General features: G+C 52.4%; 8 protein-coding genes across 8 annotated transcripts; 3 read left to right on the top strand and 5 right to left on the bottom strand.

Annotated features, from left to right (window-relative positions):
- Window positions 1–568: 568 nt before the first annotated feature.
- On the bottom strand, window positions 569–901 carry Z520_03623 (uncharacterized protein; the record flags this gene model as incomplete). The annotated part of the gene is made up of 1 exon (XM_016774133.1): window positions 569–901. The coding sequence occupies one exon, from the start codon at window positions 899–901 to the stop codon at window positions 569–571; it is 333 nt and encodes a 110-aa protein (XP_016635079.1).
- A 74-nt stretch (window positions 902–975) lies between these two features.
- On the bottom strand, window positions 976–3,624 carry Z520_03624 (uncharacterized protein; the record flags this gene model as incomplete). The annotated part of the gene is made up of 3 exons (XM_016774134.1): window positions 976–1,091; window positions 1,287–1,548; window positions 1,591–3,624. 3 exons carry the CDS (start codon window positions 3,622–3,624, stop codon window positions 976–978), a joined length of 2,412 nt encoding a protein of 803 aa, XP_016635080.1.
- Window positions 3,625–3,925: 301 nt separating this feature from the next.
- Z520_03625 (uncharacterized protein) lies at window positions 3,926–4,921 on the bottom strand (the record flags this gene model as incomplete). The annotated part of the gene is made up of 1 exon (XM_016774135.1): window positions 3,926–4,921. One exon carries the CDS (start codon window positions 4,919–4,921, stop codon window positions 3,926–3,928), a length of 996 nt encoding a protein of 331 aa, XP_016635081.1.
- A 304-nt stretch (window positions 4,922–5,225) lies between these two features.
- Window positions 5,226–6,260, top strand: Z520_03626 (ornithine carbamoyltransferase, mitochondrial; the record flags this gene model as incomplete). Its single annotated transcript, XM_016774136.1, has 1 exon — window positions 5,226–6,260. The coding sequence occupies one exon, from the start codon at window positions 5,226–5,228 to the stop codon at window positions 6,258–6,260; it is 1,035 nt and encodes a 344-aa protein (XP_016635082.1).
- A 590-nt stretch (window positions 6,261–6,850) lies between these two features.
- Z520_03627 (uncharacterized protein) lies at window positions 6,851–8,107 on the top strand (the record flags this gene model as incomplete). The annotated part of the gene is made up of 1 exon (XM_016774137.1): window positions 6,851–8,107. One exon carries the CDS (start codon window positions 6,851–6,853, stop codon window positions 8,105–8,107), a length of 1,257 nt encoding a protein of 418 aa, XP_016635083.1.
- Window positions 8,108–8,825: 718 nt separating this feature from the next.
- Z520_03628 (uncharacterized protein) lies at window positions 8,826–9,984 on the bottom strand (the record flags this gene model as incomplete). Its single annotated transcript, XM_016774138.1, has 5 exons — window positions 8,826–9,011; window positions 9,065–9,180; window positions 9,226–9,326; window positions 9,372–9,552; window positions 9,606–9,984. 5 exons carry the CDS (start codon window positions 9,982–9,984, stop codon window positions 8,826–8,828), a joined length of 963 nt encoding a protein of 320 aa, XP_016635084.1.
- Window positions 9,985–10,744: 760 nt separating this feature from the next.
- On the top strand, window positions 10,745–11,653 carry Z520_03629 (uncharacterized protein; the record flags this gene model as incomplete). Its single annotated transcript, XM_016774139.1, has 1 exon — window positions 10,745–11,653. The coding sequence occupies one exon, from the start codon at window positions 10,745–10,747 to the stop codon at window positions 11,651–11,653; it is 909 nt and encodes a 302-aa protein (XP_016635085.1).
- Window positions 11,654–12,160: 507 nt separating this feature from the next.
- On the bottom strand, window positions 12,161–16,159 carry Z520_03630 (uncharacterized protein; the record flags this gene model as incomplete). Its single annotated transcript, XM_016774140.1, has 1 exon — window positions 12,161–16,159. The coding sequence occupies one exon, from the start codon at window positions 16,157–16,159 to the stop codon at window positions 12,161–12,163; it is 3,999 nt and encodes a 1,332-aa protein (XP_016635086.1).
- Between the last annotated feature and the right edge of the window lie 357 nt (window positions 16,160–16,516).

The following is a 16,516-nucleotide window of genomic DNA, read 5'->3' on the forward strand; positions in this document are numbered from 1 at the left end:
TTTTGGACAGCTGCTCATTTGCAGTGGACATGACGGGGGATCCTGCTGCGACGCTGGAACAGTGTTTCTCAAACGTGGCATGCGCATTGGGGGTAGAGAGGCAGAAGGAGGAGACGCTGGCGGTGGCGTGTGTGTAATGATAGAAGTGAGCTCTCATGCGAAGCTGATCGTCCGGGCACTGAGTGTCAGAAAAAGGAGTATAGACCAGTCGAGACCACTCTCGACGACCTTATGGGTATTGTCGTCATCGCCGTTGATGCGGTGGCGAAAATCCTCGTCGTTCGTCGTTGTGAAAAGTCCGATGTCCCGATCACCCTGCAATCGCCGTTTCGGATAGCTTTGGGCAGTGTTGATCGATCGCCTTCCAGTGGATATCCAGTCCAGAGCCAGCAGCGACGCTAGTAGTCCATGTTCTCGATGCAGAACGAGATGGAGCTTTCTCACTCCCAGGCGTGACGTTGGACCACTGCATACCCCACTTCGAGACGACAAACCCCGTCGTGAAGCGCGTCGCTGTTTAAATCGTAGTTCCGAAAATTTTCGTACCCTTCGATTTCTGTCTTCGCTCTCACTCCTCACCGCTCCCACTTGAGCTCGCCCCGGAGCTAGAACCCGACGTTGAACTCGCCCTCGCACTTGAACTCGCCGCGCGCTTCCTCTCCTTTCCTTCCTTCTCCTCCCGAGCCTTGATCTTCTTCGCGGCCTTGTCAATGGCCTTCCTCCTCGTCGCACTCCACTTGAACACCTCTCCAGCATACCACAAGCGGTACGCCACGTCGTTGTTCGTCATGCCCGGTTTGACCGACTGGAAAGTGTAGACGGTTCCCAGCCCCGGGTCGACGGTTTCCTCAAGAACCATCTCCAGGCCCTTTTTGCGGAGTTGGGGATTGAGTGATTTCATTTGGGACGTGTTTCGTTTTCAGAAGCTGAACTAGGAGACGCACGGTAAACGGCGTGAAAGAATGTGGACGTCTATTATACCTCAATGGCAGAGCCTTCACGTGACCGGTAGAGTATCCGCGAGGTGCCGAGCTTGGGCCGAAGCCACAGAAAATTCTCGCTAGGGTCGAGACTGGCCAGGATCATGGCACCTGGTGTCCCTTTCGTGCGAGAAAACGCCACGGGCACAATTACAGAAGCAATCTAAATCGCATTGAGATGTATCTATCAACAATCAGCTGATATCCCTTGACTTCCGAGCCTGACGTACCAGGTGTATCAAAGCTATAATCTAATCTTCGCTCCCAACCCCTTTCCTTCATACCATACGTTTTCCTGAAACTTACCTATCCTCACGCCGACATCCGCCTTTGCGTCCAATTTCAGGGTGCCCCCGAGCGCATCCCGGATTGTGCCCAGTGCGTTACCACCCCATTCGACGGGTAGTCTTGGCGTTAGATTCTCTCCAGGCTCAATCGCAAACGGGTAATTCCATTCGATCGTTCCAACCTCTGAGTCGTTGTAAAAGGCAGAGGCTGCGATGCTGGTGACGTAAAAGGCAAGTGGTGAAACCAAAATGAAGGTTGCGGTCGAAGAAAAAATATGCATCTGCTCCCGTCAGCCAAATTTCGGAAATGTTAAGCGACGTACTGTTGCTTCTCTCAGAGGATGCGACACCATATGTGGAGCCGGAACTGTCATTTCCACGCCGGGATCAGGAAAATTCGGTATAGAGCCAGCATGGCTCTTGATGGTGAGACTCGTATTATATCCCGAGATATATTGAGAAAGCCATTCTCTTCCAATTTTACCAACTTCCCATGAAGCATTCGCCGTAAGGTCGTTGGAACCGGGCACGACATGTTGTGAATATGCCCATGCATAACCGACGCGGGTATCGTTGGCCCAGATACTGACATTGCAGTACGGAATCGTGGCCGAATAGTCGGTGGGATTCGTCACATTAACCCTTGCCTGCAGAGTTAATGAGGTTTCCGACGAGTCAACGACTTCCATACCCTTTATTTCCGGCATTTGAAAATCTCCAGCGCGTAGGGGCTTGATGAAGATTTGGCCCTTTGCTGGTATCCTTCGGACCACAAATTCTCCCAAGGCTGTATGAGTGTTGACGTCAACGGTTGCTTGCACTGAGAGCGAAGCCCCTTTTCCGAATATGAGCGCCTGGACTACCTTGGAGAACAGCGTCTGGTTTTTGATCTCAAGCGGCGCATCCTTGACAATGGACTGGACCAAAAGGTCGTCATCCACCTTCGTCGCATTCGCCGCTTGCCATTTGGAGAGGTCAAGGTTGCCGAGGAGCTCCCCTTGGTAGTAGACATCAGAGTCGGCTCTGACCTTATCAACATCCAAGTTGACGTTCATTTCGGCAGGGAGTCCGACCAAAACTTTGACGACCGCTGATATCTCCGGCCGTGAATCTGTCATGGGATCTGGCAGAGCAAAGTGAACATCTGCCAAAGAGAAATTCTTGATGAGATTGTCAAAAGGATGACCCGGAAGCGAGAATGGGACCAGGGTATCCTGCAACAGCTTTCCTATCCAATCTGGAGTGTTCTCGTCTTGTTGCCCACCACGGATATAGACAGTGGTATCCCGGCCAGCGAGATAGTCGGCCACCAGGCTGTCCAAGGGGGAGGATTTGGAGCCGGGACATACAGACGTCAGAGATGTAGGCAACTGCTTGACCAGGCCAATGACACTTGCGCTAATGTTTTGCTTTGGAAGGATATGGATGACTTCTGTCTTGGTTGTTCCGAATAGAAGGTAATTGTCTGAGCAGTCCGGGAGAAGAACGTCAAACGCCAACGATGGTACATCGAACTTGACGGGATATCGATTAAAGACAGAAACCATGGCCATAGCCTTGACGCCCTCAGGATGCCCAGGCATGCCATACTCGGCAAATCGGAGTTGTTGAATATCAAAGTTCGGAAGCGTTGGCACATCCTGACCCCTGAATTGCAGGGTTTGCGAAATGGTTTGTTTGCCCAACTCGATCAATCCGCTTTGTAAAGAGACACTTGCAATGGCATCGACAGTGATTTCATCCAGCTTTCGATCCATGAAATCTTTAGCAACTCGTCGGACCCCGTCAAGATCGCCCGGCTCCAGATCAGCAAAGAAGTCGAGATGGTTATATTGGCGATTTCGGATGTTGACGCGGACTGGAGGGATGGTGACTGTCCCTAACAGGACATTGTCGTACTCGGGCAGATAGACATTGACCTCTGATTCTCCAGTCTTGACTTCTTTGGCCAGCCAGGTCCCAAATTTGCCGAGATCCCTTGTTGCCTTGTTGCGGACTCTTGAAGCATCCATATAAAAGTCTCCTTGAACCCTAGCGCGAATGCCGAGAGAGGTAAAGGAATCGATGGAAAGCCTGGTGGGCTCGAAGACGACGGCTTCTTTCCCATATTCTTTGATTGTAGATGGCAGAGTGAGACCAAAGCATACTGCTACAACCACCAGGCATAGAATGGTCAAAGCAATGATGCTAGGCCATCTCGGCTGCTTTTTGGGTTTCGGAGACTCCAACGACTCGGGCGATGGAGGGTTTACGTCGCCATTGGGCTGGTCAGAGTAACTTGCTCGAGAGTTATCTTCAGCATCACCGAGGAGAGGGGTTCGTTCAGAGGGGGGCGGCGAGGTCTGCGGTGAGGCCATGATGAGCAAGCGGCGAGCTGCTCCTGGAGGCGATTCAACTCATGGATAGGGAGGAGAACAAGGATGGTGATTGAAGTGGTGAGAGGCGACGAAAGTGGTGACGAGCACGAAAGGTGAAACTCGGCATGACATTGTTTGACGCTCCGCGATTTGCAAGGAACAGGCTAGTCACCCACGGGCCACTACTACTAGCTATAGTCCCTACAGTAATAGTCCCTAAGGGTCCCTAAGGGTTTTACAATGTATGCTGCGCGGGGCGGAAACGCAGGTGGAAAGTCTCCCGACTTCTCACCACCATCTTCTATCTCAACTCCTGCAGTCTCGTAGCCAACTTCTTGATGTGGCCCGGTCTGGTCTTGCAGCATCCACCCACAAGGATCCCTTTCCATTTACCTCTGTCCTTCACCTCCTTGACAATGCTGTATACTTGCTGATCCCACCGCAGTTGGCCCTCGTCATCGCCTACCCACTGCTGCAACTTGGTATCGTACACCTTCTCGCCAGCGCCGTCGGGATAGATGACCAGTCGTGGAAGGTCAAGACCATGCATATCTGCGGCTGCTTCGAATCTCTTAATCAAACTGGCAACCTTGGAAACCTTTGTACAATTGATTCCGATTGCGTATGGACTTCGCTCTCCTTCCAGCACGGTCCTGACTAGCTCTTCCACGCCAGTCCCGTCAGGCAATTCCTCACGACTATGAGGGAAAACACACGAGATCCAATATTCTTTGTCGCGCACTCTCTGCATCACTCTCCTGGCTGCTCTTACTTCGTCGATCCTCGGCAAAGTCTCGATTGCGACCAGATCAACATCCTTCCACTCTTGGCTATCCACAAAGGTCAAGATCCGTTCGAGGTGGAAGCTGAGAAGATCGTCCTCAGTCATGTCAGGGTATTCTCCGGTGTATTCGGTGCTAGGAACCATCGTAGCACCGTATGCACCCAAGCTCAAGGCCACCAGGCCTGGTCGTCCATTGAACGCTTCTCGAGCAATCCTAACCGCGGAGAGCATATATCTCTTTGCGTCTTCCCGTTCAATGCCGTCTTCGTTTGTAGTTCGAGTATTCTTGAAGCCATGAAAGCTCGCTTGATAGGTGGCAGTAAGGATAATGTCTGCTCCAGCTTCTGCAAAATCGCGCTGGACCGTTTTGAGGGTCTCAACGCCGTCGACCAGAAGATGAGATGACCATAGTGGGGTTGTAGACGAGAATCTTATACCGTGTGCATCCTCGAGCGTCGTGCCCAGCCCGCCATCCAGCAGGAGGATTGGCTTATATAACAGAGGATTTGCCATATTGCTCAGATGGAAAGGGAGAATATAATAATAGTAGTACTCAATGTATTATCCTCGTTGGGTGAACTCTACCTAGTATTTCCCCCTCACGGGAGATCGACGAACCAAAAGCCTCAGACTGCGGAGCACGACGCCGCCGATGCTGCAATGTTTTTCTCTCGAGAGTGTGACTCGCAAAAAGAAAATTTTACTTTAGAAGTCAAACAAAGCCTTGTTCCCGCGGAGTCTTCGCAAACTTAGCATTGCTGGAAATGTATCCTACCTAGGTACCCTTCCACAGTGCCAGCATTGAACTCCCGACGTCATGGCAGCTCTGCGGCCCTTCCTACCCTCCCTGCGCCAATGTGGCCGTTCGCTGTCTACCTCTACAAAGCCCAGTCCCCGACACTTCCTGTCCATATCCGAGCTCACACCGACCGAGTTAAGCACCCTCGTGAATAACGCAACGACCTACAAATCTACCGCCCTTCAATCGACATGGCCCAAGCGCACCGCACTCTCCAACCGGACCATCGCAATGCTCTTCTCCAAACGCTCGACCCGCACCCGAATCTCAACAGAGGGAGCCGTGGTGGCGATGGGCGGGCATCCCATGTTCCTTGGCAAGGAGGATATACAACTCGGTGTGAACGAGTCGCTCTACGATAGTGCGGTGGTGATATCGAGCATGGTTGCAGGGATTGTGGCGCGAGTCGGTCCGCACGCAGACATTGCAAATCTCGCAAAGGACAGCTCGGTGCCAGTGATCAATGCGCTATGTGATACATATCATCCCATGCAAATCATCGCCGATTTTGCGACTCTGACACAGACTTTTTCCACGCCGGCGGAGAAATTAAAAGGGTTGAAGATCGCGTGGGTAGGAGACGCCAACAATGTATTATATGACATGTGCATCGGGGCCAGGAAACTGGGAATCGAAATGGCGGTGGCCTCACCCCAGGGCTACAAGATTCCCTCAAACATCAAAGAAGAAATTGAGGCTGCGGGACCCGGGACGCTTTTTGAAACAACTTCCCCAGAAGAAGCAGTCAAGAACGCAAACATCATAGTCACCGATACGTGGATCTCCATGGGCCAAGAGTCTGAGAAGCAGAAACGTCTGACGGCATTCGAGGGCTATCAAGTGACGGAAGAGATGGCCCGCAGAGGAGGGGCAGCGGAGGATTGGAAGTTCATGCACTGTCTCCCGCGGCATCCGGAGGAAGTTAGCGACGAGGTCATCTATGGGCCCAGATCGTTGGTTTTCCCGGAGGCGCAAAACCGACTCTGGTCGGCGATTGCCACGTTGGAGGCGTTTGTGGTGAACAAGGGAGAAGTCAAGACGGCGGAGCAGTAATAGATGTTAGCAAAGGTGCTTTCATGTGTCATATTGCATGGCCTAGCCTACGCCATCCGCAAGCTCAAGAGACCATGAATAATGATAATATATCATTCCAGGTCTACGAGGAAAAGGGACAGGGCAATACACCGAATGAACCACTTCCGCAAGGAGAATATCGGCCTGGATTATATACCAAGTATACCCAAATCAAAGCTTGTGATTGGACAGACTAGTTAAGAAGCACATGCCTCGGTCTCCAAACCACCAGAAACCTTCACACCACCAACACCGAAGACGACATCATCTGCTTCTCTCCTCCCAGTCACCAGTCCCACGAACCTGGAACACCACGCTGTCTCCTGACCGTCTTCTGCCGGCCACCCACCATAAGAGCCTCACACTCCGACTCCCCTGAAGAGTCTCATCCCAAGTCACAAGGAAGGGAAAAGGACCCTATGGAAGTCTGTCTCCCAACACGTCCTCTCCCGCTTTGTATCCCGACACACAAGCAACCCTCACCACCTTCACCTCGTCCTTCTCCTTCTTCTCCAATCGCACCTTGCCCTTTGTCAACATATACCAAAGATATTAATATTGACTATAAAATGCCTTCACAGTCCCCTTCCTCGCCATTGAGTCGCTCCTCGTCCTTTGCGCCAGGCCCGCACCGCCGTTCGCACCCAAACCTCCAACACCTGTCCTTGGCTCCCCTAACACCTAAATACCCAATCGACCCGGCCGACTACGCTGCCTACTTCAACCCCGAAACCTCGGAGCTACACACCTCCGCCTCCATCTCCCACGTCGCTAGCTTGCCTTCCCCGGGTGGTATCTTGTCGAGGAGCGGATCCGCCGCACCGTCGCGGGCGCAGTCACGCGCCAGTTCCCGGACGCGCCTGAACCAGAACCAGAAAAAGAAGAACCGATCCTTTGTGACGATTCAAGCCCCTCTACCTCTCACCGCTGAGGGGACGACGACGACGAGCGTTAGCGGCGTCGCTCCGCCTTCCGGAGCGCTGACGAGTGAAGGGCTCGGCCACAAATCCATCTCTCGTCTCTCTACCCTGACAAACCTCTCACCACAACAGACGCATAATCCCACAGAGTATTCAGGCCGATCCCTCCACAAATCCGATTCCTCGTGGTTCATCCAGACGGGGCTCACATTAACCGAAGGCTCGCGGGAATCAAAGGGCCAATCATGGATATTCAAGCGCGACTCTTCCACCTCGTTAGCAACACCAATCGATGAACGACCATCCATGTCTCTAAGATCCGGACGAGCGACACCAACCGCAAATCTCAGCCGACGAAGCAGCTTTCAGAGACGCAGCAAGCGCTCCTTGGCCATGACCCCCGTGCCCGCCACAACTCCCATGATAGAAATGGACACGCCCGGGCCAGATTGGGCGGACGAGCAGACCCAAGCGGAGATCGCGGCACAGATGGACGCCGATTTCGCCGATGAACTGGACGACACCGGCGATCCTTATGGCATGTTGGACTTCGAGGCTCAGTTCGACAGCGATGACGACGAGGACGAGGAGGAACTCCGGAAATCCATCAGCGGGTATAAACTGGGGAGATGGATGGACGGGCTCGTGGATGTTTTTCTCAGGTTGGAAGATGACTATTCAGTCGACCTTGAAGCTGCTGCAAAGCCGGCCTCGAAGACACAACCCGACCCTGCTGCTCCTTCTAATGCTCCTCCGCCAGCGAAAGACCCCGCCGACCACCCTGCCGGTGGTCCTACAGTACGGTTCGACGACTCAGTAGAACCGCCTCCAGAAACAAGACCCCGCGGTGTCTGGGACGACGTGGCTTGGTTCGGCCGCATGCTGGCGAGAACCGTGCGATCATAGCTTAGCTGAGTCAATGAACATAAAGCATTCGTCTCTTCTCTTCAACATGTACCACGCTCTGCTATAATTTCCGCTTTTGTCTGCTTCTTACATACCTAGATACGTCCTCCTGGTCCCATGGCTCCCTCTCGCAATGGTTCCCCTGTGCCAACGGGGACGACAATACAAACACACCGACTCCTCGCCCTCGTCGTTGATCAACACAATATACCTAGGTATGTTCCTCCTGTGAGCTCGGCGCAGGGCACGTTGCCGCACCTACGTAAGTACGTCTGTACGCCTTGCGCCTTTTCCCCTTTACTTGACCTCGACTCGTCCTGACGACCAGCTACTAGATCTGCCTTTTGGAGACGGTGGCAGGAAGGGAAGGCCGGATATGAAAAGATATATATGAAAGGAAAATCCACGGGGTGAACATTTGCATGGTGGAAAAGTGAAGAAAGCCAGCGAGGGAGGTCAGTGGAATTAATTGAGACTGAACCATTTCATTTGTTTGAAGCCAGCCCGAATCATGCATTGAACAAGTCCCGCGGAGAGTCAGACGCCTTCCTTCCCTTCTCACCACACGATTCCATGATCTTCATGTGACTGCTTTGGCTGAAGTTTCGTCCCAGCTCCGCCCCTGTACTTCGTTAACACCACTTATCTGCTTTTTCCAAAGCTGGCAGCATGTCCTATCCCAATGCAGCTGGTTGCGATCATCCACGAAGACGCTGATCTATTCCGAATCATCAATGACAGGTCCAATGCTGCAGACTCTCTTCACCGGCTGCTCGCTGAGAAATTCGACCTCATCCTCGTCATCGCCTACATCTTTCCTCTCTCTCTTTAGATCAGCAAGCTGGGCAAGGTTGATCTCCGCATTCTCCTTTTTGATCTTGATTCTCTTTGCTTCTTGTTCTGCCTGGAGGCTGGAGTGAGTAACCTGCTGTAATCGTTCGCTTTCATCTGGCAAACCTTGTATCTTCGAGCCATTTCTTTGAGCTCGTCTGGAGAGAGGGTCTCGATATCTCTCTCCTCCAATGGCTGTGGCGTTTGAGGTCTTTCGAGGATGCCAAGAGCTTTCAACGAGTCTGCTAAAATCAGTTCCGTCTGCTATCTCAATGTGATAGTCGTACCGTTGCCTCGGTATTTGAAAATGAAGACTGCATAGGGCTTGTCATCGACGTTGGCACCGTTCCACTTGCTCGACTCTTCGCTCGGTCGACGAGTGTCGAGACTGTTGAAAATTACCATTTGCCTCGGCCATTGCGGTATTCCCTACCAGGTTCTGAGATCAATTGCTTCGCCTTTGATGGCTTTCTCGGGAACTTGATTCTGACTGAGTCCTTTCCATACACGAGATGGCTGAGCAGTGAAGCCGCCCTGCTCCCGCCAGACCTCCACTTTAATAGTACCGAGATCCTTGTATTTTTCTCTGTCTTCTTGCCCGCAGGGCTTATCAGCTGCTAGGATTAGTACGGGTATATAACCACGGGTTTGCTAAGGACCGACATACTCGAGGCCAGGCTAGCCCAGCGAAACAGGTGACGAACTCGCTGGCCACTATTGGATAGTCCACTGGGACCCTCATAGGTGCGATTGAACACACCACCTTCTTTTCGGTACATATCTTTCGTGCAAACTCGCCCCCGAACGTATTTCCCGTCAACGAAGCACTTGAAATTCACAGCATTGGCTCTTCCAAAACGGAAGTTCTTCTTGACTCTATACCTGATCATGAAATTCGCATCGGGGATGCCTTGGATGTATTTCACTTGAGTATCATCAGACGCATCCTCCATGCCTTCACAAGTATCCTCGTTGAGAGGGCGATATTCTGGCAACTCTTTGCCGCCGCTGACGATGCTGACTTGGACCCTCTTGATGATCGCCATCTTGATGAGAGGAAAATTGTCGTTGAGCAAAGGAATCAGAAGAGGAGGGTGGTTGTGGATGCGGTTGGCGATGAGCTCGTCGAGGTGATGTAGAATACTTGGGAGAGACAATTCAACGACGTCAAGAACCACAAGTAGACAACAGTAAGGGACGAGTTCGTGATGTACCTGCAGTTACGAGGATGAAATAGCTGAACAAGGGAGAAAGATAAAGAGTGGAAGGCATCGCCGAGTGTGAGAAGGCGGAAGGCTCACTTCATTTCACGCTGAGACCCCAATACAGCATTGTAGTGTTCAGCAAGTGCAAGTGAAGGTCAGCTCAACCTGCAGAGAGATCAATGTGAAGATCCAGTTCGAAAGCGACGAAGAAGGAATCCCGGGTGAAGCAGGAGGAATCAATATGAGAAAGTCCGGGGGAGGAGGAAGGCTGAATCCACTCAACGCGCCAGTTGAGGGCGGACCGACGCGTGACGGTTTCCCGCAAGTCTGCGGCCCACAACATTCAGCCTCACCAGCCTCGTGGTCAGCCAACTGGCCGGCCCATCGTCTTCCCCATGACAACGACCACGACAACATCGTCACTTGACCGCCTTGATGACCCCATATATCTACCTAGGTACCATATAGTGAAATACAGCAAACGAGGTACAAATAACAAGGACGAGAACACATTCAACCTCTCTTCTTCTCCGCCCTCTTCCCTCCCTTCCATCACCTCCTCCACCTTCCTTTGCGTCCTTCCCCGACCATACCACGAACAATGCATTCCACTACCACCACCTACCTCATCCTCTCCCTCCTCCCCCTCTTACAACCAGCTGCCGCATGGGGCTCCCTAGGCCACCGCACGGTTGCATACCTCGCATCGACATATTTCACTCCCGAGTCCGTGCGGATGACGAACCACCTGCTCAACGGGCAAGACATCTCAGAAGCAGCACTTTTCCCAGATAAAGTGCGACACATGCCACAGTTTGCGTACACTCGGGGATGGCACTACATTGACGCGCAGGACTCGCCCCCCAGCCAGTGCGGGATCAACATGACGCGGGACTGCATCGCTTTGGACGGAGGGTGCGTGGTCAGCGCGATCGCCAACCACACTTCCCGCGTTGGTGATGCATCGCTACCGCACTACCTGCGCGGCCAGAGCCTGCGGTTCATGATGCACTTTTTCGGCGACGTGCACCAACCCTTGCACACTGAGGCCGAGGACCGCGGGGGAAACGAGTACATCGTGCGCTTTGACGGGCATCCCACGAACTTGCACAGTGTATGGGACACGCTGATTCCGAACAAGTACGCCGGCATGAGCCACGGCGATGACGAATTCGCCGCAGCGTGGCTGTGGGCGCAAAGACTCTCCGACAACGGGGATGAGCCGCTGGAGGGAGAATGCCTGCACGACGCGGCAGATTGTGCGCTGTCCTGGGCCGGCGAGGCGAACAGCTACGTCTGTTCCTACGTACTAGCTCACGACGTGCACAACCAGGACCTCGGCGGAAATTACTACGACGGCGCCATCCCCGTCACCAACGACCTAATCCAAAAGGCCGGAAGGAGATTGGCCGCCTGGATCAATTCCATTTCTGCAGACTACACGCCCAGCCATGCCAGCCATGCGGATGGTTTTGACGTCGACCATGATGCAATGCTACAAACTCAGTGAATCTTCCGGAAACGACCTCTTTTCCAAAGTGAGGAATCCTCAGTTATACGAAGCAACGACAAGCCTTTGACCATTTGATCAAGCCATTTTTTTCTCCAGGTGCAAGCTCAACCACCCTTTTCAACGCTTTTCGCCGATCGATATAGACCTGGACCCTATTCCAAGATCGCCGTCTTCTGGATCAACTGGGCAAGGACAGGGTGCCAACAAAGAGGGGGCCATGGAAAGACAAATTCAAGCCATTAGGAATGTACAGATAGCAGAGAAAAAGGCCGACGAGGCAGCGTGATATTCAAGCAAGTCGCAACGCCAAGTTGGACGTGCGCCAAATCTGTGCCATTTGAGCGGCGGTTGTAGCAAGTTGTCCTCGCCCATTGTCTCCATTCAGCCCGTAGCCGCCTTGATGGCACTCAAACATTACATGTAGTGCTACAAAAGAAACACAGCACGTGTCTTGCTTAGGTTCTGCCTAGTGATCAGACACCACAACTCTGCTTTCTGCTTCCCTTATACGACCTGGTCCGCCAATTGTTCGCCCTGTTCATCCAGAATATCCCTCGCAATCCTTTGCGCAGAAGTGACCAGCCCACCATAATGATCTTCCAATCGTCCCTTCTCCACAAAACTCTTGAGCTTCGCTTGTTCCTTTTCCATGTCCTTTCGGAGACCCTCCACTTCGTTTTCGGCCAGCCTATCCTGGAGGCTGACAGGGAACACTTCACGGCGTAAAAGGTCGCTGGGGGAGAACAACTGAATCGGAGTTCCCTCGACCTGTTCCAACAGGAAGGTATGCTCCAGAATGCGGAATAGGCTGGACTGTTGCATCTCTTCGGCCACTCGTTGATCATCTTTCCCACCGGTCTCGTTCAAAACAAGCCAGTCATCGCGAATCATCGCTCTTCTCCAGATAAGCGCTCGAAGATCATCCCTCTTTGGAGCGGGCAAGCGGGATTCATCCACAACATTCAGGGCGAGAATAAACTCCTGGCCCTCGACTTCAGGATCCTCTTCAGGAGGTCCACTCCATTCAACCGGATCCATCAATGTCAACAGACTGACCAGTTCTTCTGCGCTCAAGGGCGTCTGGCGTATCAGCGACTTCAAGAGCTGCTTCAGCTCTCTTCTCAAGGCGGGGCTCTTCGTCACTATTCGAGAAGCAAACGTGTCCCCAGCAAGATCGATCGCGGCTTTCTCATCGAGAGCTGCACCAACCGATGCCATGACGTGGCTATAGACTTGCTCCTGAATGGCGATCATCGAGAGAGCATCATCGTATGCTTTCAAATCTCTGTGCTTGCCGCTATCTTCCTCTGCAGCCAGGCTGGCTAGCTTTCCGAGTGCCAGCTCGGTCTTTTTGTTCCAAACATTACTGGTCTCTTCGCCAGCCACATCCTCGAGTGTCCTTGCAGCTCGGTGGTAATCGTCGCAAGAAATCACATCGTGGATCCAGCTGAGTTTGCCGAGATGTTGGTGAGCCTTCGGAGCGATCTGAAAGAACCACGTGAGGAATTTTTCCTTCTCCGTGTCCTCTTGGCCCTTGACCAGAAGACTTCCACATTCACCGTCGATGAGCATCTGACTGAAAGCGGCGAAAGCCCATCCTTTGCCAAACTTTCCATAGTAAGACTCGGCTTTCTCTTGCATCTCCTCGAGCTTGCGCTGATTATCCTCGACAAGACTTGGGTCAGCTTGAGCTTCAGCCACCAGTTGCTTATAATAGTTCAAATGCAGGGTCACAAGATCTCCGTAATATTTCAACTTTTCCGCTAGCTGGATCGCACCAGGCATATTGAACAACGAAATAGCTTGTATCGCCTGGCCCAGTCTGTCCTGCTCTTCACCCTCGAGGTTGTTGAGCTCGTCCTTCAACGCTTCGGGATCCTTTTCTTCGGCTTTGAGATGGCATCTTGTTTGAATGACCTCCTCCCGCACTAGTCGCGAAAATAGTTCGAGTTCTGTCGGTAGACGACTGGCCAATTCCTGGAGGGCCAATCTGCTGGGTGCCTCGTGCGGCTTTCCGTCTAGGTCCGTTGGCATTTTCTTCTTCTTGTTTCTTCCGTGCGCGAAATCCCACCATTCGTTCAAGAACTTGCAAATGTCATATATCAGGCGCTGGCCGAACCGCAACGGCTCCGGACTTGAGGTCCAAGGATGAGAGAGCTCGATAGGAAACCCCGACACAAGTACTCCGTTTTCGAAGACCTCATCTCCGAGTCCGTAAAGAGGAGCATTGTCCTCACGGAATTTGAAGGCGGCGGAGTATGATGCGATCCAGAGGTCAATAGCTTCTTTGAAGTAATCGGCAACCACTCTTGGGTCTGTTACATCCATCGGTTCAAGTTCCGGGATGCAGCTCACCAACTCAGACATAAGATGGCCGACGTTCTTAACGCTGTTCACAAGCCAATGTCTTACCCGGTCTTTCTCTCCTCTCTCAGGGTCGGGGTATTTTTGCCGAGATTCATGCAAGGCTCGAAGGGTAAAATCCAAGTACGACATCTCGCGATCGGCTTGGGGATATTTTCGTTGGATCTCTTCCTGAACCTTCCATATCGCTTGGGCAGCGGCGAGCTTTTCTGCGTTCAGTAGCAACTCGAAACGCGTCAATCGAGACACCGCAGAAGGGTAGTGGTTGATTACATGTTCGGCCAGATCGTCAAGAGCTTTGGCGCGAAGCCGCATTTGCATGTCAATCGAGGGCGCGGACTTTGGGAGGTGTTTGGACGAGGAAGATAATATCTCCAAGCTGATCTCCAGAGCGGCTGCTTGAATTTCCTCGGGTGGGAACGTTTGGTTGGCGTGCTTGAGGTCCAGAGGATTTTGTTTGATGGTACCAAAGAACACGGCTTGTTCTATTTTGCTCTTTGCCGTTATTCGACCTCGTTCTTCAGCTTCATCAACATCAACTTCCTCATCGTCGCGAAGATGGGAAGTCAATTTCACAATACCAAAACCCTGCACTCCAAAAACAATAGATGACTGTTTCTCCGTCGTTTCAAGCGCGAAGCCAAGAACCTCATAGATAGTGGACTCTTGGAATCGGATGCAATCTTGAAACGGTTCAGGCAGTGCTTGGCGTTCCATCAGCAACTGAGAGGATGGAGATTCTCGGATCCTGGCCAGCGAGAACAGCACAATTGCAGTCTCAAAGATAATGAACGCCACGGGCTGGGATTTCGACACGCACAGTCGCGGCCTCCAGTGGCTGGATTTTGACGCCGAAGAAGAATAGCATGTGACAGGGTGCACCACTTTGACCTTCGCTCCTTGATTGACAATCATCTCGATGATGTGATATCTGGTTTCCGCTTCCGTCGAGCTGGCAACAAGTACCATCATTGGCCCGACATGGGTGTCTTCTGCGCTGAGGGCTGTACTCGGTCCGACCGAGAGCTCAACGTCCAGAACCTTGCATTGCGTTATATCAGGTTGTGTTGATTTTAGTGCATCCAGGATTTCGTCCTTGAAGCTGAATGAGTTCTTGAGAGTGTTGCCGGCAGCCAGAGTCGTTTTCCAGAATTCCAGCTCAGCATCCTCAGTCACGATGACCACATCGCGCTGCCCCTTGCTCGAGCCTCCAGCTTTGACGACAGGTGTTCCTCTCCGTCGATCCGCACCAAAGGCATTTCTGATGCTCCCAAAGATACCCCCTATGGCATTTGTGTCCTTGCGCAAGAATTGCACGCCAATCCCAGGTCGTCCCATTTGATCGCGTATTGTCAAGTGAGCCACGCGGCCACGGCGGAGGGAAAGGATAAATCCCGAGGGCTCTGCATTGACCATTTCTTCAACAATCTCGTCACTCATCATTCCTGGGATTGAACCCTGGACACTTGAAACTTGCCCAGGTATGAAAGAGGAAGCATGAGACAAGGTTTCCCAGTACACCACTTTGCCCCATTTTGCAGATACTGCCACGATTCCGGGCTCGCCGTTCGCAGATTTTGCGGTAAACGTTGCATGTGGTAGGGGTTCGCCAACGGAGGCGGGAGGGAAGGGCAGTTTGAAGGTGATGACATCTCGAGACTGTGGCGTTGATGCCGTCGAATTGTAGGGCCAAATAATGGCGTCGGTATGTGTCAATGCCAACGCGTAACCGTATTCGGGGGAAATGACACAGGAGTATTGGATGGTCGGTCGATTTCGTATCTGGTCGGGGAGGGCAGGAAGCTGGGCGACGGTATAGAAGTCGTTCTTAGATAGTGTCAAGCCAGCATTGGTGCTGGTAGCTCGGTCGGCGCGCTTTTCTGCCTTTTTGGTTCCTCGCAAAGTCAATTCTTTTGTCGGCGCAGCTGGAACTGCGGTTCCATTGCTCTTGCCATCAACCACCTCTCTTCCTGCCCCATCACCGATGCTCGATTCAGTCAGGGGTTCGAAGGTGTCTCGTCGCAAGGCAGATCGTTTTCGTTTCGCCTGAGGTAATTTGAGAGAGTCGTCTGTGCCTGCTGCCTGACGTGTTCTCTTGGGACGCAGCGACTGACTCCGCGAAGTGTCTGTGGAAAACATCCTGCGCGGAAGACCAGAACGCTCAAGTAAAGGAAGCAAGAAAGAATTAGAGCGGCTGAACCGTTGTTTATTGATGACGGCTAGGAAACATCGTAATGTTTATTGCCGTGCTAAACCCCGGGAGACTCGCTCGTTTTTCGCCAAGGTGAAATAAAACCGGCAGCCCCTTAGTCCCTCTTTTGGAAGGCTTTCTCACCCAAGATTCATGCCGAGATTTCGCGCCGCTTTTAGATGCCCTCCAAGCTTGCTTCTGTCTCTCGCTTTACCGTTCCTTTCAGTTTCAAGCACTTTTTCTCGGGAGAGAATTTCGCAATGAATGTTCTAACATTTTTGTTTTGAGCATGCCTCAACAGCTTC

This window comes from Fonsecaea multimorphosa (genome assembly GCF_000836435.1).
Source record: "Fonsecaea multimorphosa CBS 102226 unplaced genomic scaffold supercont1.5, whole genome shotgun sequence".
Classification (NCBI taxonomy): Eukaryota; Fungi; Ascomycota; class Eurotiomycetes; order Chaetothyriales; family Herpotrichiellaceae; genus Fonsecaea; species Fonsecaea multimorphosa.